This window comes from Asterias rubens, chromosome 10 (genome assembly GCF_902459465.1).
Source record: "Asterias rubens chromosome 10, eAstRub1.3, whole genome shotgun sequence".
NCBI classification, from domain to species: Eukaryota; Metazoa; Echinodermata; class Asteroidea; order Forcipulatida; family Asteriidae; genus Asterias; species Asterias rubens.
The window spans coordinates 10521423-10548435 of NC_047071.1; the positions used below are offsets into that span (position 1 = coordinate 10521423).

At 38.7% G+C, this 27013-nt stretch overlaps 1 protein-coding gene across 3 annotated transcripts in view; it reads left to right on the forward strand.

Annotated features, from left to right (window-relative positions):
- Positions 1-19728, forward strand: part of LOC117295245 (amyloid-beta A4 precursor protein-binding family A member 1-like) — a 51280-nt gene extending 31552 nt beyond the window's left edge. For all 3 annotated transcript variants that reach the window (XM_033777781.1, XM_033777780.1, XM_033777782.1), the window contains 7 exons: positions 4945-5031; positions 6489-6680; positions 11237-11416; positions 14644-14856; positions 15952-16071; positions 17115-17255; positions 19399-19728. In XM_033777781.1, the coding sequence (XP_033633672.1) occupies positions 4945-5031; positions 6489-6680; positions 11237-11416; positions 14644-14856; positions 15952-16071; positions 17115-17255; positions 19399-19470 (1005 nt within the window). In that variant the 3' untranslated portion in view covers positions 19471-19728. The remainder of the gene's footprint in view (positions 1-4944; positions 5032-6488; positions 6681-11236; positions 11417-14643; positions 14857-15951; positions 16072-17114; positions 17256-19398) is intronic.
- The last annotated feature ends 7285 nt before the right edge of the window (positions 19729-27013 follow it).

Sequence of the window (27013 nt, forward strand, 5' to 3'; positions counted from 1 at the left end):
GCTGAAATTGCAGTTTTAAACAGAAAGTCTATAAGTGATGAATTCCGATATTTGCCATCAGGAAATGGAACTTGCTCTGTGGCAAAATGAGGTTTTTTTTGTTGGTGATGTCAGGCTCTGAAAATTCAAAGAAGTCTTTAATGTGTTTCTGTTTATTCTGTTTACGGGTGCAGAATTAGCTTCCCTGGGTCGACCCCGGTTTGCCCTCAGTATGTTCGAATAGCTTTTACATCATCCATGGGCTCAGCCAGGTCAGCCCCCAGTGCCCTGCTTGTGGGACGGGTCACTTGGGGCTGGCCCGCGAGGTGCATGATGTCACCACGAGTGTGCGAGTGACATACGATTAGCTCTTGTCAGGGGCTCACCGGAATGAGCACTGTGGGGTCAACATGGGGAAGCTAATCAAACACATTTTTTGTTGGGTTTATAGCTGTTTCATCAGATCTTGACTCCTACCGAGGAAGGGGCTGACCTGCAATTTGTCATCAAAACAGAAACAGTGAGGAATTTTAGAAAAGGATGATCTTTGGACTTGTGCATTTTGGAACGTTTTTTAAAGTTTGTTTTCCAATTCTTCTTCTCTGTTTCAAGTAAAGAATTTGAATGAAACTATTTTTTAGATATAAATAAATATAAATAAAAAATAGTTAAAATAGTAGCGTACAGAAAAGATAATAAATAATGAAATTTCAAACAACTAAACATAGTAACAGGCTTTGTTACTCAAAATAAATAAATATTTCAAGATAACAAAAACTGATTTAATTCAAAAGTTTTGTAATTTGTTATCAAACATCAAGTAATAAACGAGCAAGGAAAACTGACTGGTTAAGTTGTTAATAATTTGGGGTTGAACTAGGAAAAAAATTGCTCAAGCGAGACTTAAACTTGCGGCCTCCGGTTTAGCATGCCTGCAATATTAGCAGTCTTGTTTTGTCAATAACTTTGTTCTCAAAAAAACTTTGAAAAATAAAGGGGGGGGGGAATCAATTAAATAAACACCCAAATAACTTGGATGATGAATTTTAATATTGCATACAGGGGCTCAGCACTTTCTCAGTTCACAAAACAAAACACTAACATTTTTTTGGGTCATTTATAGTTCTTAATTTGGTGAACAATAACAAAAAATCCTTCTCAATTAACTGATCATGTCATTTAAACCGCACACAGTTTAATTAATTGCATAATGATTTTAACAAATGACTCGAAACTCGACCCAAGTGTAACCGAGACTCACATTTTGGCCTGAGAGACCAGACTACAAACTCTGCCTGAATTTTTAAAGCATGTGCATGTATTTAATAAGTAACACAATCACAAGCTAGTCTTGAATTTGCATTACATGTACGTGTATGTGCAGATGTTTGTGGTGTAGCTTGACAAGCCGGGTGTTAGAGTATGAAGGGGCGATGGGTAAGGTGTTCTGTTTAGGGGCCCTCCTCGCCAGGTTCAAACTCTGTAATGCTGGATGAAATGGTTATCCTTTTTTAAGGCACTGGACACGTTTGGTATTGTATGCGTCATAGACCAGTTTTTCACTTGGTGTATCCAAACATTATGTATAAAAAAATAATAATAATAATAAATTGCAAATTTGAGACTGAAAGACTGCTCCAAAGAAGGACAGCAGTGTAGATGAAACTTTTGTCCAAGCAGAGAGTTCTTGTAACTTGCAAGAGAGAGCATGTACATGTACAGGCAAAGATATACTGAAGCGGGTTGCGCGACGCCCTAAGTATGTTATTTAGGGGAAGTAATTCTGTGCATGTTGCTCCTTATGCCCTTTTTTTATTAGCAGCATTGGGTGAGATTTTGGAGTGACATTTTTTGTTACCGGATAGCCGTACTTTTTGACTTACTTGATGGCTTCAACGGTTGGATTGTATTGCAAAGTCGAACTAATTGAATGCACCGACACGTAAATGAAGGCATCAAGACACATGGCACGCACAGCAACTTCTGCACTTTAGGGCGTCTGTGTTTGGCGTACATAGAAGCTTCAATGGATTATACTGGAAATGTGCCGGCAATACTTGCCATGCACAAAAATACATTCCTTTAGAACGGTGACAATTCAAGTTTGTAAAGCACGTACATGGTAATGAAAGCATCGATTTGCCGATGCCCAAATTTTGCACTTGATAACAATATTTTAAATCTATTAGGTTTGACTTCCATACTTGGAAACTAGTGCAATCGGCTACTTCACTCGATCGTCTTTTGCTGAGGTGCCTCTTTTGCTGTTCAAAACAGAACTTCTCTGAGATAATTTTTAGCAATTTTCTTGAACCTCCAACACTTATTTCAAGAATTAACATCGCTCAGTCTTGCATGAAAGATTCCGACACAATGGGAAAGAAGTAGGGGGCCCCAGGGGGGGGGGGGGGGTAACACCATGCCACAATTGAGAATTAAATAAAAAGCTAGTGCTGGTATGAGCTTTCCTAAGAAGCCTTGTTGTCAGCAGTCTTTCATATTATTATTGGTTTATTAAAACACATTCAAACATCGCAGCTACAAGCTGAATTGAGTTTAAAATACAGAGATTCATAAAAAAAAGAAATGTTTAAAAATAACAAAAAAAACATTTCGAAGAAACTAAATTTTAAAGCAATCTGTATCCTCAGTTGAACTATTTGGGTAATGCAGAAATAATTAATGGCCACTTACTTAAATGAAAGTTTTGCTGGCTAGCCAGATGATTCCGATGAATGCCCTCTTCCAAACAGCACCCTTATTTCACTTCCCTTAAAAGAATGCTGAAGAAATGATATGAAAATAAACTTTAAGGGCCTTCATGCGGCCCCCTCACTGTCCACATTAATATCAAGCTGTGGTGACCACCACACTGTAAACCCAGTTTGAACACGAATGTTTGTGCATGTTGCTTGAAGTTGAACGTCTAAAGCTTGAATGTTTTGTTTTGAGTTACAATTGAGCTGAATGATTCCTTTGTTCCTCAGAATAATTAATGCCCATTTGTAGTAAACCACCTGCGGATTAGTTAGTGTTATTAACCCCCATGCGCTAATGTCACCCATTGTCTTGCCATTTTGGGAGTCTAATGCATGTATATTTAATATTGTGCATGTAACTGCCCTCATGCATTGTTTAACCCTTTGAAAACAATAGCGACCCCATAGAGGCTTGTACCAAACCGTCGCAACTTTTCGAGTTGGATTTGATTACAACTTGATACAATGACTTGCTTAGTCACAAGTTATCACTTAAAGGCAGTAGACACTATTGGTAATTACTGAAAAAAATTATTACCATAAAACCTTTCTTGATAATGAGTAATGGGGAGAGGTTGATAGTATAAAGCATTGTGAGAAACGGCGCCCTCTGAAGTGATGTAGTTTTCGAGAAAGAAGTTATTTTCCACGAATTTGATTTTGAGACCTCAGATTTCGAATTTGAGGTCTCGAAATCAAGCATCTGAATGCACACAACTTCAACTTTCTTTCATTATTATCACGCAACTTCGACGACCAATTGAGCTCAAATTTTCACAGGTTTGTTATTTTATGCATATGTTGAGATACACCAATTGTGAAGACTATTGTAGTCTTTGACAATTACCAATAGTGTCTAGTGCCTTTAAATTTGAATTCATCATCACACTACATGTGTAGAGACAATGGGAGACTTTCCACTGCTAGGTGGCAGCAGACTTACCGGGTAAATTTCCTTTGTTTACGTAGTTCTGAACATGCGCATAATTTTGAGAACAATGGATTTACCCGGTAAGTCTGCTGCCCTCTATCGTCCCAGAAAGTCTCCCATTGCTATGCCACATGTATAGCAACCTCCAGATGAGCAAACCCTGGTACCATGGTGCCATACACATTCATTCAGAATTGTGTAAGGGGGTTCACCGTCTCTTACGTAAATACTCAAAAGCTTGCCCCGAAAGATGGGACATAGCAACTGTCTCTTTAGTCTGAGGAATTAAAATTAAAGCAGTGAGTTTTGACTAAGCAAGTCAAAGTACCAGACACTTTTCATACTTCAAAAATATCAAAAAACTAAAATTAAAATCATAATTGGAATTTTTGATTTTTTCTATCATCAAGACCGTCAGATTTGTTTCCTGTTGTGTGACACTATTGTTGTCCCATTTTCTACAATCCCACTATAACCAGTCCTAAAAGCACCACCGTAATTGTTTTTAACAACTCATCTTCCCTTGTCACAATTTTGTACATCACCACTTTACCATCACCGCCACGCCACGTCACACAGACCTCTAATGACCATTTACACCAAACCATTTTTTTGTTGTTACTTCTGATTTCAGAAAATGCTAATTTCAATTTTGGTTTTCATTAAAATTCAAATCATAAAGTTTGGCCCCCCCGCCAAAAAAAAAAAAAAAAAACCATTTAACATTTTATTTTTAAATACAGACAATTGAGAAATGCTTTCAGTTTTTTTTTAAACTTTTTTCTCCCTCTTGGTTTTCTCCCTTTTCTCTTAAGTCAACTTGCTTTTTGTAAATTATTATCACTTGGGAAATATGTTTTTAATGCCCCCATTAAATGAGACTATGTACAGTTTTTACTCCATGCAGATCTCTGACAAATTTCACCACTGCTTACTGTATAAGCGATAAATAAACATATAAAATTGGGCTAAAATCTCTTGTTCACAGATCCTCAGTTTTGATTGGGCTAAAATCTCTTTGTTTTTAGATCCTCAGTTTTGATTGGTCTAAAAATCTCTTGTATAAATGGTTTGGAGAATCACTTTTAATTTCTAGAAAGTTCCCTCTTTCTTTTAGCTGTTGATTATAATGGTAGAAGTTAATCATCACATACATGTATCAAGACAAGGGTAAGGTACTAGAAAAAGTAATCCTGTAGTTTGTGGTATTTTGAGTAGCCTTGATTGTCTGAGTTTACATGGTTCTCTCTCCTTGTTTTTTAAATATCTTTGCAGGCACCAGAGGGGGAGGAGCAGCCAAGCACTGAGGTGGACCTCGCCATTTCCAGTGAGAAGATTAAAGTGCTGAATGCAGACACGCAGGTCAGGATAGATGAAATAATGTTTGAGATGGGGGGGGGGGAAGGTGTTTTGGGGAGGGGGGCGGGGGAGAAAGGGGGGATTGACGAGAGAGTGGTCTTGGGCTCAATTTCCCAAGGCACTAAGATTCATCTTTACTTACATGTAGCAACTACGATTGATTTTGCAGTCTAAGATCAATCTTAGCTCTTTGTGAAGTCGGCTCCTGGCCCCTAATTCACTGTGCTGCTTAAGCACAAAAAGCAGCAAAGCAAAACAAAATTATGCGAACCAGAATAAGGTTGCCGGCCAAAATACATGTACCAATTACCCTAATTTCATAAAGCATGCAAGCACAAAAACTTGCTTAACAAAAATGGGTACCAGCCAAAATATAATACATTTACTATTGCTGTGATGTGTACCCCACCAATTAGTTGCTCTGCCAAGGAACTCACTGAGTAGATTCTTCTGCTTAAAACCTTTATGCAATTGGGCCCAAGTCACATGCACCATTTCTGACTGGTATCTTGCTAATTAATTTGCTGAGAACAAAAGGTGTAAGCAAAAGTTTCTGCTTATAAATAAATAAGCAGCTCTATGAAATTGGGTCAGGTGTAACACTCTAGAGTCTAGAACTTTCATGAGGCATAAGGGAATCATATCTCAAAGTGCGAGCAGTTTATACTATCAACAGCTGCAGTACCTCTCACCGAGTAAGTTTTTAGGGTCATTATTTATTGGAGTATTTACCAATCTATGACCAAATTGCTCATATGAAACTTGCACCAATAAAAATAAGGTGAGGTTTGTGGTAAGACTCATGTAAAAATCTTTGACTTGTTTTAGTAGTTTTGGTTCGAAAAAGAACCAGTGACTGACAATAAACGTTTTGATCAGTATGCTCTGTTCATCTTCAAGAGACGAAGACAATCAGAGCATACTGATCGAAACGTTGAGTTGTCAACCACCGGTTCTTTTCAGAACCAACACTACTCAAAAGAGATTTTCACATGGTGTTCTGGTGTTACTGCAAACCTCACCTAATTAAACTTCCCCCATGCAAAATTTCAAATCCTACTTAAATGCACTGGACACTAATGTTAATTACTCAAGATAATTGTGAGCATAAAAACTTACTTGGTAATTTGCAATGGAGAGCAAGCCTGTTGATAGTATAAAACATTGTGAGAAACGGCTCCCTCTCTGAAGTGACGTAGTTTTTGAGAAAGAAGTAATTTCTCACTAAAATAATTGAATTCAATTCGAGACCTCTGCTGAGGTCTCGAATTCAAGCATCTGAAAGCATACGACTTGTGCAACAAGAGTGTTTTTTTTTCTTCAATATTCTCTCACAACTTGGATGACCAATTGAGTTCAAATTTTCAGACTGGTCTTTGACCGTTACCAAAGGTGACCCAGTGCCTTTAACCATTTAAAAATGAGTTTTAACGAGATGGATTGAAATCTTCCTGTTTTAGGAGACGATGATGGACCATCCGTTGAAGACAATATCCTACATTGCTGATATCGGAAACATCGTGGTCATCATGGCCAGGAGGCGAGTGACTAGGACACTTGATGAGGCCATGGAGGACAGTGGGATGCTGGTAGATTCAGAGGGACGAAGGCAACCCAGGAAGATCATCTGCCATGTCTTTGAGACGGAAGATGTAAGTAAGAGGAGAGAGTCGTGAAGTGTAGAGAAAGGAGCAATGGGGTGTCGTGGCCGAAGGCTTTGAGCAGCGAATTCAAGTTCTGGGCCCAATTTCATGGCTGTGCTTACCTCAGCCCAGAAGACGGTCAGAGCAAACTGACCAAAACGTCGAGCAGTACCACTAGCTCTTCTCAGAGCCACCATAACTCTTAAAGAGATTTTTACATGTAACAACACAAACCTTACTTACTTCAGAAGCAAATAATCGCCGCTTGCAAAAGCTGGGAATTTCATGCTTACATCCAGCATATTTTACCTCATAGTGTACTCAACGTTACCAGGCATTCTTCGCTTACTGTGCTTGTCCAGTAAGCGGAGAATGGTGATCATACATTTAAGTGCAGAATTTGGCGGTAAGCATAGCTAAAAAATTGGGCCCTGGTGGGTTATTAGTCATTGTAGTGTGGGCTCGAATCCCGATCATGACACTAGTGTCCTTGAGCAAGATGCTTTACTATAACTGCTTCTCTTCACCCAGCAGCCCAGGGGTATGATTAGGTACCTGCAAGGGTAGAGGTTGCTATTGTGTTTGGAAAAGCCTTCGGAGCCCACAGCAGCTCAGGGCTTTATTCTCCCCAGGGAGCTGAGAAAGATTACAGAAATGTTATTGGCCTAATGACCAGGGCACTAAATATAAAAATGATACATTATTGTATAATGCGCTATACAAAAACTAGTATAATATAATTAACATTATATGAACAAGATAATCAAACTTGGTTATCGCCCTCCCCAACTCCTTCTTCCTATTCCTATTCCTATTCCTTCTTCCCGGAAAGGATCAGGCTGTATACTTCATGGAGGCAACAGAAGCAACGCCTTCCATGCCCCTTGGTCATTGCCTTGGTGCCCTTGATATGTTCCAGTAGAAATTTACAATGGTTGGCTTGTGCGTAAAGCGCCTCTCACCAAGGTGACCCCAATTCGGTTCCCGGCCGGGCCATATGTGAGTTAAATTGTGCGTTGGTTCTCTGCTGTGCCACAAGGGTTTTCTAGACCATCTGGTTTTCCTCCCTCAGGAAAAATAAAAAAAACTTTCGATCTTGACTGTGCTCCGTGGTCATAATGGGTTGATGTGGCTGGCAGCCAAAGGCGCCCTGCATGCCTTCTTCTCAAACACGTTGTAGCCGCGTCCTTCGCAATTCAGCTCTTAGCTGCGAGTAAGACTGATTATCCCCCAAATTATTATACTAAGGGTGCCCTTTACCAAGGAGGAAATCCCTTGGTGCCCTTGCCCTTCCAAAAACGTAGCACATAGACCTGAAGGATTGTTGCTTGGTGAAAATAATTAGGGACGTAGCGACATTGCAGTTCGTTGACAACAGAATCTTAAAGGATGATCATGCTAAAGAACTGTGTGTATCAGCATAGCATGTTAAGCACACTGGTGCCAGAAGCTACGTTTGAGCGCTAACAATAGATGTCAATGGTGTATTCTGTACGGCGCCTACATGGCTATCCTTGCCAGCTAGAGCCCCCTAACCGGCGAGGCATAGTTATGCTAGCCAATCCCTCAAATCAATACCGTAGACTTTGGGCAAGTCAATAAGATAGAAGAAGGGAGTAGAAGAAAGAAAAAAAAACGTCTGAGGCTTTATCTGTATTGGAAACTTAAGAAGAGGCTTTTCAGCGAAGTTGGTTTTGGATTAAGATTTGGATGTTGTTCCGTTCACTGGGGAGATGAGGAAGGTTTAAGGATGAAGCTTTTCTAGACGGGATTACTTTTTTGATAAATGCTGAATTTAATACCGTGTAAATATCATGGAGTCAATGTGAATTAACACAACAAAAATGTGTTTTTGTTTAGTTTAACCTGCTTAGAATGAACATTAAACATAACATTGCAAGCGTCTGTCTTAGAAATGCCCTTTATCAATATTTACTGTTTTACAATCAGGCAATCAACACGACTCTAGGGACAAGTAAAGCAACAGTCACGTTTTCAAGTGTTGTTCCTCAACCCCCCCCCCCCCCCATCACTTTGTATACAACTGTGGTCCTTCTTGATGGTTCTTGAAACCATAGCAGCTGCCAGCGGCCACAAGATTTTACCTACTTTTACTCGACCCAAAAGGTCAGAGTAAAGGTCATGACTAGAATTGACCTGGGCCTAATTTCATAGGGCTGCTAAGCACCAAAATTTTGCTTAGCATGAAATGTTTGCCTTGATAAAAACAGGAATGCCAACCAAATTTCCGCTTGATTTTTAAGACAAGCAAACAACAGCTGGATGCCAGTAAGAAAGCAACATGCAACAAAAGGAAATTTGGTTGGTAATCCTGTTTTTATCAAGAAAGAGATAACATGCTAAGCAAATTTTTGTGCTTAGCAGCTCTTTGAAATTGGGCCCTGTTCAGCCTGTTTCAAACGATGGTCGTTTGCAGCAAAATTGCATGGGTGTAATACAACAGAGCACCAGTGAACTTATAAATAAACACTAGTGTGATCTCGCATAAACGAAAGATCTTTTGTGTGATCGTGTGATTATGTCGTGGAACTTTTGGGACAAACAACTGGCGTCCAAAACGATTGTCGTTAAGTTTTTTGGTTCTCATGTGAAAAGGGCTTTCTAATGTTTCTCATGTTAAACAAACACTTGAAGGATGTGATTCAAACCCAACTGATTAAAGGTCCCTAATGGAGGACGATATGACCGTCTTGACCGGTTTTATAGCACTGCTTTCCATGGAGGGAAAAGTTTCCGTATGGCGCCACTACTTTTTCATGCGATATGAAATAATACAGTATCTAATTTACATCAATGAGATATCCCTTTTGGTAAAATTGAGTGAAAAAGTGGTGGCGCCATACGGAAAGTTATCCCCATGGAGTTCCGCACTTATAGTTTGTGGGCCATTAATATGGCTCTGCTTACTGGGAAATTAGCTTGATAAGCACATAATTCACTGTTATTAGAGCCATGAAAGCGGATCCTGATTCTGTCTGCCGTAAATGCAGAATCTTTGTGGTAAGCAGCACTGTGATTTGTGGCTCAGAAAGCTAGTGACACAATCTGCTGCTGAGGGACCGTTCAGAAAAGTCAATGGCAATTAATAATTGATTTAATAGGCTTTGTTAATTTTTTGCATCGGGGATAAAAGAATATTATTTGATTATTACCCTTCCCCCCAATGTGTTTTTCGCTATGTATACTCGGTGCTTTCCCGAAAAGCACCATGGTTAAGTGTCTTGCTCGTGCACATGTACTGTACGTCTCGTTTGATGGACACAGCAATAGTGGTCAAGTGTCTTGCTTAAGGACACATGTGTCACGACTGGGACTCGAACCCACACTCCGCTGATCAGAAACACCAAAGCTTGACATGCTTGAGTGCGGTGCTCTTAACTGCTAGGCCACGACACACCATGTATGATTTTCCTGCATACGAGTTGTGGTGGTCCCAGGCATGATATTTTGTCCTACCTTCGTCTGATTTCCTGATTTTCTTTTTGCCCCTGGGGAAATTATGAAAAATGCCCTTGGGAAATTCTGAAAAAGTTGTGATTAGATAGCCTGCAAAGTGTTCTAAATCCTTCACCATGTACATGTAGGTCACCCTTTGTACTCGCTCAAATTGTCCTACTTTTTTTCCAGGGACCAAATATCACGCCTGGTGTTCTATTGGAATAAAAAAACAAAACAATGGTGTAACAATTTGAAGCATACATTTTTACATCTTTTAATTTTTCTTTAGTCCCCCAAATTTGTATTTATATTTTTTAAATTTACCCAATCAGTTTATTTTGAAGAAAAACTATAACTTTCTCATCTAAATACTGTAGCTACTTCATGTTTAAATTTTGAACGTTGATGCGCCCCCCAGCCCAGGAATTTAATGCTGGACGCCTCGTTAAGTGCACTTGACTTACACATTAGCTTCAATATTACAATTGTCTTCCACTAACAGACTAAATAACAACACCAAGAGTGCAAAGGTTGAAGCAATAATAACAGCCTCTAAACTCCTTGCAGGATATATCCCTGAGTCGAGACAGGAAATTTGTCCTGTGAAAACACGCCATGTTCCTAACTGCCCACTTCCCCCTTAGCAGTGTACATTAAACCTACACAAGGCACTCTGGTACTATTATCAGCACGACGGGGGGGCTTGCCATAGCGTACACGGCTTCCTCCCGCCTAATGGACTATTTTCTTTATGGGAACCCATTGATTTATCCTATACACAGCGGGGCAGCCGAGGAAAATGATGTTGTGCACACTACGTATCATAGTTGTTTTTGTGCTATGAAAACAATGAGAAGAACGTGCTTGTTTTGAAGAAACGAAAGAAGACAACAAAATTAAAATGGGAGACTCCATGTGGTGAGTCTAGACCGGACTGTCCGATTTGTTTTAGAGGTAGAGACAGGGAAGTATCTTTAAAAATAGCTACATTTGTCAATAGTCATAGCCGTAACTGTTCACGTTGATTGATCCTAATCAGTTATTGTTGATTGACACGAACTTTTTCCTTTTCCCCTCTTTTTTTTCTTTCTTTTTTTCTTCTTCAGGCTCAGTTGATAGCCCAGACGATAGGCCAGGCCTTTGCTATGGCCTACTTGGAGTTCCTGAAAGCCAATGGGATCGAGGACCCTCACGTTCACGAGCTCGACTACCACGACGTGCTGAATTCCCAGGAGATCTACGGGGACGATCTCATGTTGTTCTCCAACAAGGAGTGCGAGAAGGAGGTAGGCTCAGCTGTTATAAATTCTCTGGCACGCCTTTGTATGTTAACTTGTGTCTTTTGTGTTTTGGGACAGTACATGTACTCCCATAAGCCTTTTTTGAGGTATGGCGGACGTGATAAGGAGTATACTGTTTGTTGGGTGTAATACACACAAATTTACCCAAACCTTATAGTGTTGTTCCGCATTGTGCCCACCATATCTCAACAAGGCTTATTACATCAAGCATGATCTTCCAGGCTACTTTAGTCTGATTCAGCAACACCAAATACATAGATGTAAGCCAACACTGGTACCCTACCTTTTTTTCGAAAGACCAAATATCATGCCTGTTAATTACATGTATGATTCACAATATACAGGCATTATATTCGTCCTACTTTAAAGCCATTGGACACTTTCGGTACAGATTTACAGATTTACAAATAATATACAGGGTTTACAGAAGGTAATGGTGAAAGACTTCTCTTGAAATATCATTCCATGAAATGCTTTACTTTTTGAGAAAACATTAAAACAATTAGAAATTCTCGATATCGAGAATTACGGATGTTTTTTTAAGCACATGTCATGACACGGCGAAACGTGCAGAAACAAGGGTGGGTTTTCCCGTTATTTTCTCCCGGCTCCGATGACTGATTGAGCCTTGGACAATACTGTTTCCCGAAAGTGTCCAATGGCTTTAACCCTGCCTTTTTACCCCCTGAAAAATCAGCAGAATTATTATTACATGTAAATAACATGAAAAGTCTCATAAGGCCTGTTCCATATACACTGTAGGTCAGCCCTTGCACTTGATTTTTGTTCCAATACTGTTTTCTAACGGCCAACGATCATGCATAAATAAGCCATTTGTGAGTAAGATTTGAAAATATGTCTGGTACATGTAATGTACATGTACATTGACTTGCTTAGTTATGAGTTACCGCTTGCAATTGAGCTCCTCGGACTATCAAGACAGTTGCTACGCAAAATGGTTGGGGTATCAATGTGTCATTCACATTCATTAAAAATTGTGTGTGGGTGTTCACCAACTCTAATGTACAGGTGTACGTATGTACCTACATGTACGAAAACAAGATTTCTGCACAGTGGAAACTAACCAAGACCGTCACAGATTTCTACAAAGTGGAAACAAACTAAAATTGTCCAAGTGTTTTTGGTCATTACTGGGACATATTTATGCTCGGGTATGAATATCATTTACTATACATGTACATGTAGGTTGTACACATGTACACGCTGGCGTTTCAAAATCAATTATCAGAAATGCCTACTGATGTATAAAACAATATGGTATGGAAGATGCTTAACCAGCAATAGACTAGCCAAGTCTCCTGCATATTCAAACTACTGGGACCAAGTTAGTCCCATGCATATTGAGTTTTACATTTGTGCAATTCTGTGTCTTCAAATACTTCAGTTTAACTTACATGTAGATTATGGCTATAAGAAAAGATGAAGATAAGATAATAATTTAACAGCCAATTATTTACTTTTAAACAAGTTAGCATCTTGACCTCTTTTTAAGAAACAACATAACACTTAACAAAGAAGATAAAGAATACAATAGCAGAAGAAAATCGACCTTATATAAAAACATGAAGCGCGCAACTTATGGCAGTTGATGATTGTCACTTGGATTGGCGTATCAACATTCTGATGTGTTGTTTCATTATGAACAAAGTATTGCAAATCACGTCAAGTACTATCGACTAGGGGAGTGACAACTACTTCTTGCATCACTGTTGACCCATTTCACCTGACGTTATCATCAGAATAATCTTGGATGCGCCATTTTGGTGGTCAAAGTCAAAGTGTGTTATTCAGTGAAGTGCGCATTTTTAGGTGACTCAGCGTTTACACGTAAGCCTATTGACCACCAACATGGTGAGCGTGGCATCAGTCACCGCGTGTGATGCGCGTGCAAGGGGTCAATACACTGTATGTGGATTTATAAAACTGGCGTTCCTACTTCTGAGAGGTTTTCAATGTTGGCAGGTTTGTTTCCTTAGCACTCCTCCTTTATGTCACAGAGGTTTCTCCCAGTGGGGGTTTGAGGGGTAGATGCCAACCCTCAGTCCTCACCAATCCATCAGGTAGACCAGTGATTGTGATGAGGCTGACTGTAGGGACAGCCCGGAGGACACACTCTGGTCGTATCGCGGCTAATCACTCAAACGTTATGCTCTAATTGGATCAGTCTGATTTGATAACAAAGTACAAGACGAAATGCGGTCGCTGGATAATCGTTGATTCTCCAAAGTGTGGGTGGATTGTTAGACGGGGAGAATTGAGGTTAATTGGATTAGACCCTATGAGTGGAGTATGTTTGGGAAGATGTAATTGCCTTTGTGCCTCCAATCGATCAAAATCGTTGTAGTATCAAAGGTAGACCGTGACCAGTTATGTACTTTACTTAAAGTGACGTTTAACTGTTTTGTTGACAGTGATGTGTATGTTTGGCCCATCTTTGATTTTGATTTTTTGACTCTGGTTGGATACATCCTAATGCTTTGCAATCTCAGAGTATGTTTGGGAAGATGTAATTACCTTCGTGCCTCCAATCGATCAAAATCGTGTGTAGTACATGTATCAAAGGTAGACTGTGTCCTTTTATACTTTTTTTAAAGGCGAAGTGTACCTGTTTTGACAAAAGTGAATTTTATGTTAATTTTTGACCTTGGATAAACCTCCTTGCATTTTGCAACTAGAAAAATATATACTTTGGTTTTTTTTTAGCCATCAATTGTTTTAATCCTTTACAAATGTAGATATTATAAAATAAAGCTTACCGTAAAAGCGTTTTTGCTAAAAAATCTGGAGTGGTTATGTACATGCAAGAAGAAAAATCCGTAATTAGAATACACAATCTGAGAAACGTTTCATGCAGAAATGTTTCTCAGATTTAAAATGTTTTTGGATCCTTCTGTCTAAAACCACTGTCCTTTGCAGGGAATTGTTTCCAAAAATGTCATACATTATCAACAGCTGCAGTGCTTCTTAACAAGTCAGTTTTGATGGTCATTTTTTTTTTTTTTTTTTTTTTTAGCAATTGCCAACTATTTACCCTCCCTTCAAAGGTTTATGTAAGGTCATACATAGATTGGTAATTACTCCAAAAATAATGGCCATAAAAACTTACTGATATTTTAAACGGATATTATTCACCATTTTTGTGGTAAAGAGTTCTTGTAACAACGTTATACTTTTCTTCATTCTTGCGTTAGGTCCTAATAGAGAAAGAGCGTGGTGAGATCATGGGCGTAGTCATCGTGGAATCTGGGTGGGGCTCCCTCATCCCTACAGTAGTCATAGCTAATATGTCACAGTTTGGGGCGGCGGCTCGGTCCGGTAAACTCAACATTGGTGATCAGGTCATGTCCATCAACGGCACCAGTCTAGTGGGTCTTCCTTTAGCACAGTGTCAGCAGATGATCAAGGTAAGCCCCATGTGGAATGAGGCCGATACTGGATGACCAGGGTCGATTTTACAAAGAGTTAGGACTAGTCCTACATTGTAAGTTAGTACTAGTCCTACATTGTAAGTTAGGACTAGTCCTACATTGTAAGTTAGGACTAGTCCTACATTGTAAGTTAGGACTAGTCCTACATTGTAAGTTAGGACTAGTCCTACATTGTAAGTTAGGACTAGTCCTACATTGTAAGTTAGGACTAGTCCTACATTGTAAGTTAGGACTAGTCCTACATTGTAAGTTAGGACTAGTCCTACATTGTAAGTTAGGACTAGTCCTACATTGTAAGTTAGGACTAGTCCTACATTGTAAGTTAGGACTAGTCCTACATTGTAAGTTAGGACTAGTCCTACATTGTAAGTTAGGACTAGTCCTACATTGTAAGTTAGGACTAGTCCTACATTGTAAGTTAGGACTAGTTCTACATTGTAAGTTAGGACTAGTCCTACATTGTAAGTTAGGACTAGTCCTACATTGTAAGTTAGGACTAGTCCTACATTGTAAGTTAGGACTAGTGCTACATTGTAAGTTAGGACTAGTCCTACATTGTAAGTTAGGACTAGTCCTAGGAGATATGAAAAACGTATGGCTAGACCTAAGTTAGGACGACTCCTAACTCGAGGTAAGACTAGTCTTAACTGTTTGTTGAATCCACCCAAGCTTCAGGCAATCACCTACGAGTAGAATATTGTAGAAGAAAATTCAGAAGACCGACTCATTTCCGAACTGGTGGCTATAGCTACTGCTTTTGGTTTTTTCCTCGCTTCATCATGCGTTGAAATCTAGTTGTAGCCGTAGCTGTAGCAGCCAATTCGGATAGAGCTTTATGCATGTTTTAAAACTCTGCATGGTAAAGTGAGGTTTTCAGAGAAACATGTAATAAATCTTTTCATGAGCTCTGTTGGTCCTGAGAAAATGTTTTGCATAAATTTCTTGTGGATATCAAGAAACTTTGAAGAGAATTCCAAATGTATACCTTCCCTTAAACTCATATCTCCTTTCCCTTTAACTCATATCTCCTTTCCCTTTAACTTTTATCTCCTTTCCCTTTCTGCCCTATAGTCCTTGAAGAGCCAAAGCTTAGCGAAGTTCAACATTGTCTCGTGTCCACCGGTAACCCAAGTACTCATCAAGAGACCAGATACAAAGTACCAGCTGGGATTCAGTGTGCAGAATGGCATAGTAAGTTTTATAATCGAATGGGTCGTTTACAAACTCAATCAGAGGTCTCATGGTAATGGTATATTTGACCGCACAAGGGCTCCTTTCAATAGCGAATAGCCTTGCTTCACAATTACAGGTTTATTTTGTTGTGACTTCCTGTATGTAATTATTTTGCGTATCCATAGTGAAATAGCTATTAATATTATCATCAATGCAGTACATCAATGTGTTCTCTTTAAGGGAAGTAACGATTTGATGTTTACAAAATGACTTGAGCAGAAATTTTTATTAACAAAATTAAAAAATTAAAAATAAGATGATAAGGTGTGTTGTGTCTCCTAAATGCTGAAAAGCTAAAAGTGTCGCTGACCGGTTTAGGTCAAGACCCAAGCAGAGTCGGCAGAGATTTGGTTTGAATACAGGTTGTGACTTTTGTGCCCTTGAGCAAGGGACTTAAAAATAATAATAATAATAATAATAATAATAATAATAATAATAGTAACAAGTATTTAGAAACGCTCCCCTTAGAAAACTATATCACAGCATTTTTTCAAAAACTGAAACTAGGCAGAACAAACAACAAAATGTTATCAGAAAAGCTGCATATGTACACGATGTTAGAAAAGAATGAGAAAAAGAGAAAGCTTAAACGAGGAAGAGATGTGTTTTCAGAAGTTTTTTAAATTGGTCTGTGGATTTTGTGACTTTAATGAAAGAAGGGAGGTTGTTCCATTCTGTGGATGCCGTTACAGTGAATGTGCGATCGCCAGATTTGCTAGGGGTCCTAGGAATGGGTAAGCAAAATGGGTCTCGAGAAGAGCAAAGATTAGGCGAGATGGGTTATAAGAAGTAAAGCAATCCTTGATATATGTTGGCGTCTGTTCATGGAAGGCTTTAAATACAAACAAAAGTACTTTGAAGAGAGTTAAAACAATTGCTTCCTAAAAAGTTTGGAAGGTAGAGTATGAATTTGCTGTGCATAAGTGCTCTGTGAAATTGTGCCCTAAAAAGGTTTGCTACTGAATAAGTACGTGTTGATAATTTGAGTTCTTCTTCCCTAGATCTGTAGTTTAATGCGAGGTGGGATCGCAGAACGAGGAGGCGTACGCGTTGGTCATCGAATCATTGAGATTAATGGCACCAGTGTGGTTGCAACGGCACATGAGAAGATTGTCGAGATGTTATCAACATCGGTCGGAGAGGTAACTAAATACCTTAGATGCTCATAGCCTTATTGATATTATTATTATTATTATTATTATTATTATTATTATTATTCAACATTTATATAGCGCCTCTCCAATTGATTGAAGCGCTATACAATAAATTTTGAATCAAAATCAACTCACAACTATTATATTGAACAGTGAATAACAATCCACTGCACAAAAGAAAGACTTTTTAAAGATATGAAAAAATAATACAAAAAGTATAAAAAATGTTACTAGACAGCAAATGTTCAAAGATAATTTAAAGGTACTAATAGTGTTCATACAAGCAAGGCATAATATTATCACACAGGAATAAGATAAAAAGCTACTCATTAAAATGACACAAAACCTAAAACCAAATACTCGTCTTTGACAATTGCCAAAGGTGTTCAGTGCCTTTCTGACTTAAAGGCAGTGGACACTATTGGTAATTACTCAAAATAATTATTATCATAAAACCTCACCTGGTAATAATGGGGAGAGGTTGATGGTATAAAACATTGTGAGAAACGGCTCCCTCTAAAGTAACGTAGTTTACGAGAAAGAAGTAAATTTCCACGAATTTGATTTCCAGACCTCAGATTTAGAATTTGAGGTCTCAAAATCAAGCATCTGGAAGCACACAACTTCGTGCGAAAAGGGTGTTTTTTCATTAATATCTCGCAACTTCGATGACCGATTGAGCTCAAATTTTCACAGGTTTGTTACTTAATGCATATGTTGAGATACACCAACTGTGAAGACTAGTCTTTGACAGTTACCAATAGTGTCCAGTGTCTTTAAACTACACATGTAAATGCCAACTTGGTGTAAACAAACCCCATGAGAGATGGTGCATAGTCCGAATCTGTGTCACTAAAGCAACAACAGCTTATGCCAGATTTCTTACACCTAACACTCAAATCAAGAGACGGGTTTAGGTTTTTATCCTGAAACGTTTTATCAACAACTTGTTTTGAAGAGATTTTTTTAAGAGGATTGGAGAAGTTTCTTTCTTGGGGATATAAAGTGTAAAAATGTTATTTTGGTCTGGCTTATAGAAGTATTAAATAGTGTTGACCTGAAATGTTTTGAACTTTAAGTTAGTTGTTTGTTACAACATCTAGTGTTGTTTTTGTAGATTTCATGGAAAAGAGAATTATTTTGAGAAAGATTTTGAAAAAATCGTATTGCCATCAATCTCAACAAGTAATTTTATTTGGGTAAACATCCAAAGCATCAAGTATCCCCCCTCAAAAACAAAACCCAAAAACACGTGGCTTTTGGTTCTCAGAAAAATCAAACTAAAGTGACTTGAAAATGGTGAGGGAAGATATTTTTGATGCGAATGACTTAGCAACCTGTGGGCAAATTTGGCTGTCGGTTCAGCATACCCCAAAGGAGATGAGATAAATGCTTATTAGACTCAACAAACAGTGATAGTATTGAGTGCTTTCAGATGCCTTCTTGCTTTATACACTTTCGGAACAGAAAATAAATAAATAAAAGTTCACAGATTACAAATAACTTACAGGATTTACAGAAGGTAATGGTGAAAGACTTCTTTTGAAATGGTATTCCATGAAATGCTTTACTTTTCGAGAAAACATTAAAACAATTACCAATTCTAGATATCGAGAATTACAGATTTATTTTAAACACATGTCATGACATGGGGAAACGTGCGGAAACAAGGGTGGGTTTTCCCGTTATTTTCTCCCAAATCCGATGACCGATTGAGCCTAAATTTTAAGGTTTGTTATTTTATATATAAGTTGTGATACACGAAGTGTGGGCCGTGGACAATACTGTTTACCGAGAGTGTCCAATGGCTTTAAAAAGCGCATACTGTGGCTTGGGCACTGCCCGGTTAGTACTTCGAGAAAATTGGATTCAAACTGCCTCTAGCTACCTGGCAATCTCGGTGGTCTAGTTGATAAGACACTGCTCTAGAATTGCAAAGGTCATTGGTTCGAATCCCACCCGAGTAATATGCCTGTGATTTGTTTTCACAGGACTCGGGTAAGTACTGAGTATACAGTGCCTATAAACACACATTGGTGTTTATGGGTAAAAATCAAAATCAATATTCTTTATCCCTGATGCAAAATTTCAATCTGTTATTCTAACTGTTGATGTTTTTATCTATGCACAGATCCGCATGAAGACGATGCCGTTGTCGATGTACAAGCTCCTAACGGGACAGGAACAGCCTGTTTATATCTGAGCCCAGAAAGACTCAATCAAATCAATTAATTGTAAATATCAGATGAAAGATAAACAAACAAACAAACAATTGTTTAAAAGTACAAGAGACTACATTATAAAAGGTATGTCGCTGTGCTGTTACTCCAATAATTGTACGAGATAACATTCCATGATGGCGTTGGACGTAGACGTTGGTGTTATCGGTTCATTAGAGATATACATTGTATCAACGGCTCCTTGGCATCCTATACAAGTGGAAGCCGTACATGTAGCTTACATGTAGTTCGTCTAGCAACCAGTACCGTCTCCACATGAAGGGATATGAAAGTTACGTGGTATCAGTCGTGTTGCTCTTAGTCCGTCTAGCATCCTGTATCAGCTTCACATGAACGGATACTAAAGCTACGGGGTGCCACTCTTGTTAAGCTTAGTCCGTCTCCACATGGACGGATGTGGTAGTTATGGGGTACCAGTCTCGTTAAGCTTAGTCCGTCTAGCAACCAGTGTCGTCTCCACATGAACGAATATAAAAGTTACAAGGTACCAGTCTTGTTAAGCTTACATGTAGTTCGTCTAGCATCCAGTATCATCTTCACATAGACGGGTATGAAAGCTACGGGGTACCAGTCTCATTAAGCTTAGTCCCTCTAGCAACCAGTGTCATCTCCACATGAACAGTTATGAAAGTTATGGGGTACCAGTCTAGTTAAGCTTAGTCCATCTAGCATCCAGTATCATCTTAACATGAACGGATATGATAGCTACGAGGTACCAGTCTTATAAGTGAGTTCCCAATGAAGTACACCAGTGATATTTGTGTGCGAGTGTGACACTACTCAACATCTGAGGACTACAGACTAATGTGTCGACAGCTGCTCCAATATCGAGGAGATGGGATTCAATGTTGAGCATTTATGTGCACTAGTACCACGATTGGATTATAATCAAATTTTTAAAAGGCGAAGAAGAAAAAAGAGGAGTAAAATCTGGTATACATGTAAAACTACCAATCTAAAAACAAAATAGTGTATAACTTAAAACTGGGAAGAGAATCGAGGGTAATTTTTCGTGGCCAGTGTAAATAAACTTTTGTAAACTTCATTTGAATGTCTGGTTCACCGACTCTCTAGGGTGAGTTGGCCAACATGTACTTGCATTTGAGGTTCACAGATAACAGTAAACAGACCATTGCTATGCCACATGATCATTCATATATAAGGTTGTGTGTGAATTGAAGGCAACGGCTATATTTCCGTGTCATTATGCTTTGAAGGACGACCACAGCGAAACCGCAACAGTCTTAGCCTGAGCTGTAGCTGCCAATTTGGATATGGCCTTCTCTTACAAAGTGACCAAAATTAAGCGGCTACTGCTATATGGCCATTGGCTGTAGCGATAATATTGAGGAATAGGTCTTTGAGCGGCTTCATCAGAAGCAATGGCTGAGAAGCCACTGGTTCAGACATGGCTCAATAAGAGTTGGTACCACACCAAATACAGGGTTGATAAAGACCTAAAGCCCAGTTCACACTTTCTGCAAATGCGATACAAATTTTGACGTCACAAATTGGCAACAAGTATAATTTGCAAAAGTTGAGCCGTGTTCAACTCCTGCGAAACAATCACTGCCAAAAAAGCCATGTGATGTCAAATTAAGCTTTGCATTCTCATTCGCAGGAAGTATGAATCGGGCTTAATATTCCTGTATCAAACTATCCCTCTATTCATGGTAAAAAAAAAAATAATAAGTATGATCAGAGGCCGTGAACCGAACATGTTTCCATAATGTCAATTTGTGTAATTTATATAATAGTTGTGATGTTCAGGCCTTGTTTTTTATACCTCATAACCAAGTCACTAATTGGGCGTTAGGAAGCTAAGTTGGCCCAAGTTGGAACAAACCTTTTCATGATTTTTCTTATTGTTAAAGTAATGAGCACTAGCAACTTGTGTCTCCACAGACAAACTCTTCTCTGATGAAGTAACTTGCTAACTTGAAGTAACCCCTGTTTTCCCATACCCCTAAGTTCAAACACCCTTAAGTTCCCATACCCCTAAGTTCCAACACCCTTAAGTTCCCATACCCCTAAGTTCCAACAACCCTAAGTTCCCATACCCCTAAGTTCCAACACCCTTAAGTTCCCATACCCCTAAGTTCCAACAACCCTAAGTTCCCATACCCCTAAGTTCCAACACCCCTGATGTATTTTCCTGCTTCTAACCCTAGTCCTAACCCCAACCCTAGCATATACCTGTAGATCATGAAGGGTTATCATGGGATTGTCAAAGCATAGGTACTGGTAATGAAGTCTCAGATCCCCTTTCGAAGTGCTTAAACAAAAACTTGAAAACAAAATGATTGCGTAAAATAGTGATTTTTAAAACCGTTATCAATAGTTCAGTTGACGGTATGATAATTTATACACCAATTAAAATGTTCCGATAAATAGATTTTCCCGAAATTATTGTGTTATTGAAAAGTTTTGTAAGGTTAGGTTGTTTATTGATACATTGGTATCATATTCCATTGTAACATTATAAGATTGTCACAATAAACAAAGCAGCCGTTGTATTCATTGTTTTAAAAAAGTACATTGTTTAACTGGTGAAAATTGTATGGTTTAAATCATTGACCGTCAGTCATATTGATGACAGGTCGACTTTGTTCGACGCCGTCTAAAGGTATGGTACACAGGTCCGTATTTTTGTGCAAGTACTGTTTTACTTGGTAAACTAACAACAAATTTTGACTAAAAGATCTGGGGTGGATTTCACAAAGGTAGTCCTACCTTAGGACTAGTCCTAGGCAATGCTAAGAGATAGGACCAGTCCCAAGTTAGGATGGGTTACTGGTCCTAACTTAGGACCAGTCCTATCTCTTAGCATTGCCCTAAGTTAGGACTACCTTTGTGAAATCCACCCCTGAATATTTAATGAATAAAGGTGTAATTCACAGTAACTCAGTACGTACATCAAACCAGTCAAGAGATTGTTAATGATTCTGAATGTGAAGCAAAATTAGTACATTCTACAATAATTAATAAATTTGAACATGAATATAAATACCGTGAGTATTACACCCCCTACAAAATGGTGCTTATTATTTACAATTCCTAGATTATTTGAGCGGTCAATTGACCCAATTACTATTATTATTAATGATTATTATTGTTTTTCATCTTATTATTTTTATTAAAATGACTGTCGTTAATCTGTATTATCTAGGCATTTTTGAGAATATGTTGTAATTAATAGTAAAGTAAAAAACAAACAATCTAACAGTCTTTAATAGCTCCAAGTTGTAATCTATTTAAATGTTGGGTGTTTAACGGAAAGAGAATTTCAAAAACCTTTTTTTTTATGAAAACTTGGGGGGTCTGTACAGAATACGCTTATAGCATGCAGTCTCCCTAACTCGCTAATTATTTAATGGCAACTATCTATTTAAAATTATGCTGAAATTGTAAATGTTAATTTCTGTGATTCTGTGATGGGGGAATGCTTCCATGTTGTATGAGGGAAGAGGGGGTAAAAATGATGTAAATATGTTCACCGAGAGAGGAGTAGAAGCGATGTTTGGTGACATGTAACCAAAAAATAATGTACTCCAATTTATTGTTCATTCTCCTGTACAAAAAAAAATAAAAAATTGGGGGTTGGGGTTGGTTGTGGTCAGCTAACAAGGAGAGAAGGAACAGCTTACCAGCCAAATTGCCATACGGTTGCTTGTGATGTCACTGGTATCCAGCTCTGCAGGGGTCGAGTTCACACAAAAATTTGGACTAGTCCTACAGTCATATATAGGAGGTGTCACAAACTTATTAAGGCTAGTAACCCGTCTTAACTCCAGATAAGACTAGTCTTAACTCTTTGTGAAATCCACCCATGATTTGTGATTCTTGGAACCGGCCTTATGTCTCATTACAAAGGCAGTTCTCAAGTCACTTTTGTAATAAACTCAATAGGTCAGTATACGCATTCATAAAATACTACAATGTCTGATGGCGAGGTTTGATAGAACCTAACAGTTGTTATTATTTTGTGCATGACTTGTGTACTGGTTTGTATTCTTTAGATACTATAAGATTTTCTGTTCAGTCTTGTGTAGTTACAATCATGGTTTTGGTTGAGAAAAGTGCAAAAGCTGAACGCGAACAGCTTTGAAATGGCCGATTGAATCTGGGCCCAATTTCATAAAAATATTAAGCCAAAAATACTGCTTAAAAAATTTCTTTCCTAAAATAAAATTGGGTGGGGTACCAGCCACAACAATACAAACTTTATGTGATTTGGCTGGTGACCTATTTCTGCTTATCCGTACTTTGCTGTGCTTAGCAAAGTTGACTGATTACTGGCTTTATGGAATGGAGCCCCGCACGTTGTTGGAGAAGGGCAAAAGGGGTGATCTGTTTTGAAAGTTGATTATACAAATTTGTTTGTAGGTGTCCAGATTGCCAAGCTTTCCCAACTGTGACACAATGAAAGACTGAGACGTTATTTTTTGGCTTAACAGACAAAATATTCTTTCTGTAAATCTTCTTTTACTCTTGAGTTTATGTAAGCATTGTAAAATTTTAATTAATAACAACAACTACCGGGTAAAAACTATGTGCTTTCTGCCAAAAGGTATAATGGAATTTTTGTTTTAGAAACAATGAAATCATTGCACATTATTAATTAGTTAATTAATGCTGATTGTTATTTCACCTAATTTGATCGATAAGCTATGAATAATAATTACCGCCTAGTCGTAGTGTGATATTAACAAGCAACAATTCAGAAGTTAAACATTAAGAACCAAAATGCTGTTTATTTGTTTTTACATGAATTGGAATCATTGGTTAATACATCCCAGGTCTTTCTGTTGTCAGTTGATTTCTGTTGTCAGTTGATCCGAATCGCGCATCTTTTTTTCCTTATAGTTTGAGGAAGCATTTGGAGTAAGTGAAGGCTAGTATTACGCACAACCGAGCAACCTTCTTTTGAACCTCAACCGAGGGCGTCCTACTCAAATGACGTTTTATGCATCTTGTATATTTGCTATTCAAAACACGGCAGCAAACTTTGCGCATCTCTGAACTGTTTTGTGGGAACTATAAGTTAAAGTTCTACTATTAGACCAAGTTACTGGGGTGCTGTACTCCCTTTTCAAAATTTTGAGGAAAATAGTAGCCTACACGTACAGTGCCCGAGTTACTGGAACTTGTGCGCTGCCGCATTGCATTCGTAAGCCTACTTGAAGACAGTCACCAATTCTCCATCACTTTTTATTTTGATTTATTATAAGCAAACTGAATTGTGTAAAGTGTGGGATATTTCATTGGTAACCATCTTGATCTGTTAATTAATTTGAGTGTCCCTGGTACTTTGGACATCGAGGATCTCTCCTTATTATTGTACTCGGCCCAGTTTCATGTAGAGTCGCTTAAGCAGAAAACACTGCTTAACAACATTTGTCTGCTCAGCAGAAATGAGCAGGCTACCAGCCACAAATTGTACACGTGACAATGTAGTTTGGCTGGTAAACTTATTCTAGTAAGCATAATTTGATCGTGCTTAGCTACTTTTGTTTGTGCTTAAGCAGCTTTATGAAACTTGGCCCATGAATGAATTTTGTCCGTTGTTGTTATAGATAGTCACTAGTTAACATGTGTCCTGATGTGAGTGGTTGATTTAATTCCCACCATTTCTGTACAGTAATAAATGATCAATACTTCAGAAGAAGAGCTTAAAAACAGTCAACTAATCAATAAAACAAAGATTGTACTCGGCTTACAGTGTCAAGAAGGTTTCTTTCTGCTTTGTTTGATTTGTTTTATGGGAAGGAATGGTGTACGTTTGGTAAGGGTATAGGTATACGTTTGGTAGTCACTGGTTAGAACAATAACTGGTTATCAATAAACGCTGCATATCGATCTGCACTTGATAGACAGAAGTGGAACTCCATCATAACCAGGTTCACAAAGGATCAGGCATGACTCATAGGACGACGACGACGACGACGGTTAGAACATATAGGGCAATGGTTAGAAGTACATCAGTTTTCAATAACAACGCATGCTGAGAATCAGTTCACTTTGAAGTAATGTTGAGAAAATTTTTTAATTTTTCATCCCCAAACATCGGAAATTGAGAAATATTTCTCAGATTGTATACTCCGATATTGGAATATTCTTTCCTGCGTGGACAAGATCGCTCTGGATTTTCGCGGGAAGTAACAAAACGCCACCACTTTTTGAAAGTAGACCTACAGCAAAAACAAAACCGACGAAACGGCTCTGTATCCTGCCACCGTTTTTTCTATCGTTGTGAAATAAAATAGTATCTAATTCATGTCAAATTCGCATGGCATTCGCCGGTATGAACCGGGCTACAGTAAAATACAACGTATGGTAATAGTGGGATTCGAACCGGGTTCAGTATTATTGAGAGCCACCAACCCACCATCTTACCGCATAGGCTACGGTTCCCTTAGCACACTTCATATATTGGGTGCGTTCGTTTAGCTTCCCTGGGTCGACCCCGGTGTGTGGCGGTTTTTATCCCAGGACAAGTGTGTGCAGATAATTACCCAGGTTCGTCCTGGTAAAAAAAATGCCATGCACCGGGGTCGACCCAGGGGAGCTAAACGAAAGCACCCAAAGAGGTAATGCAACATGATGCGTCGCGTTGGTCCTTTAGAAGAACAGACTAGCTTCAAAGTGATGACTTAGATCTACTCGAATGTTATATAAACATCCCCCTTCCTCGAAATGCCATGGTTTCATTATTTACTCCCGAAAACAGGGGAAGGGAAGTGAACGTTGCAACTAAAACAAATTTACGCACGTGACCAGCAACTCCAGAAAAAAGGTAACTTTATTGCCTTCGAGTACGTCATCACTTCGAAACTCGTCTTTAATTATGACGTATAAAAACAGGACCGATACCGTTGCATAAGTTTGCATTATTTTCACAGAGTAAGTGAAAAGAACCGTAGCCTGTGCGGTAAGAGGTGCTCTTTCAATGCTACTGTTCCGGGTTCGAATCTTTTTCTTTTACTAAGTCGTCCCAGCAGCGCATTATTTAAGTAGTGTTTAAAATCACCCCCTAACACCAACGGGCACTGTGGCGACACGGTGCACTGGATCGTTCGCTTGCGTGCGTTCCAGAGCTGGGAGACCCGGTTCGAATCCCGCCCCGTACCAAAGGGACATGACTTTTACTGCTAGCACCAGTAAGTGATTGGGGTCCGTCATGTCTCTCCCCAAATTAGGGTAGGATGATTATCCCGGGTCGGAAAGTAAAGGAGGGGCCGGGACTAGCCATCCCTTAAGGGTTCTAATGGGTGATCACCACGCTGGTTTCGATCAGACTTTGAGTCCCCTGAATGCCTGGTCTTCACTCTAACTAACTTTCTGCACAAATTTGTTTTAACTTAAAAAAAAACCTTTTTAAAGATATTGATTATTTAATGTTTTAATGGATTGTTTCCGCAAATTTTTAAAGGAACGTTACATAATTTGTAAGAAAACAAGATCGTGAAGATTACAAATTTACATCAAACTTAAACGGTCTAATAA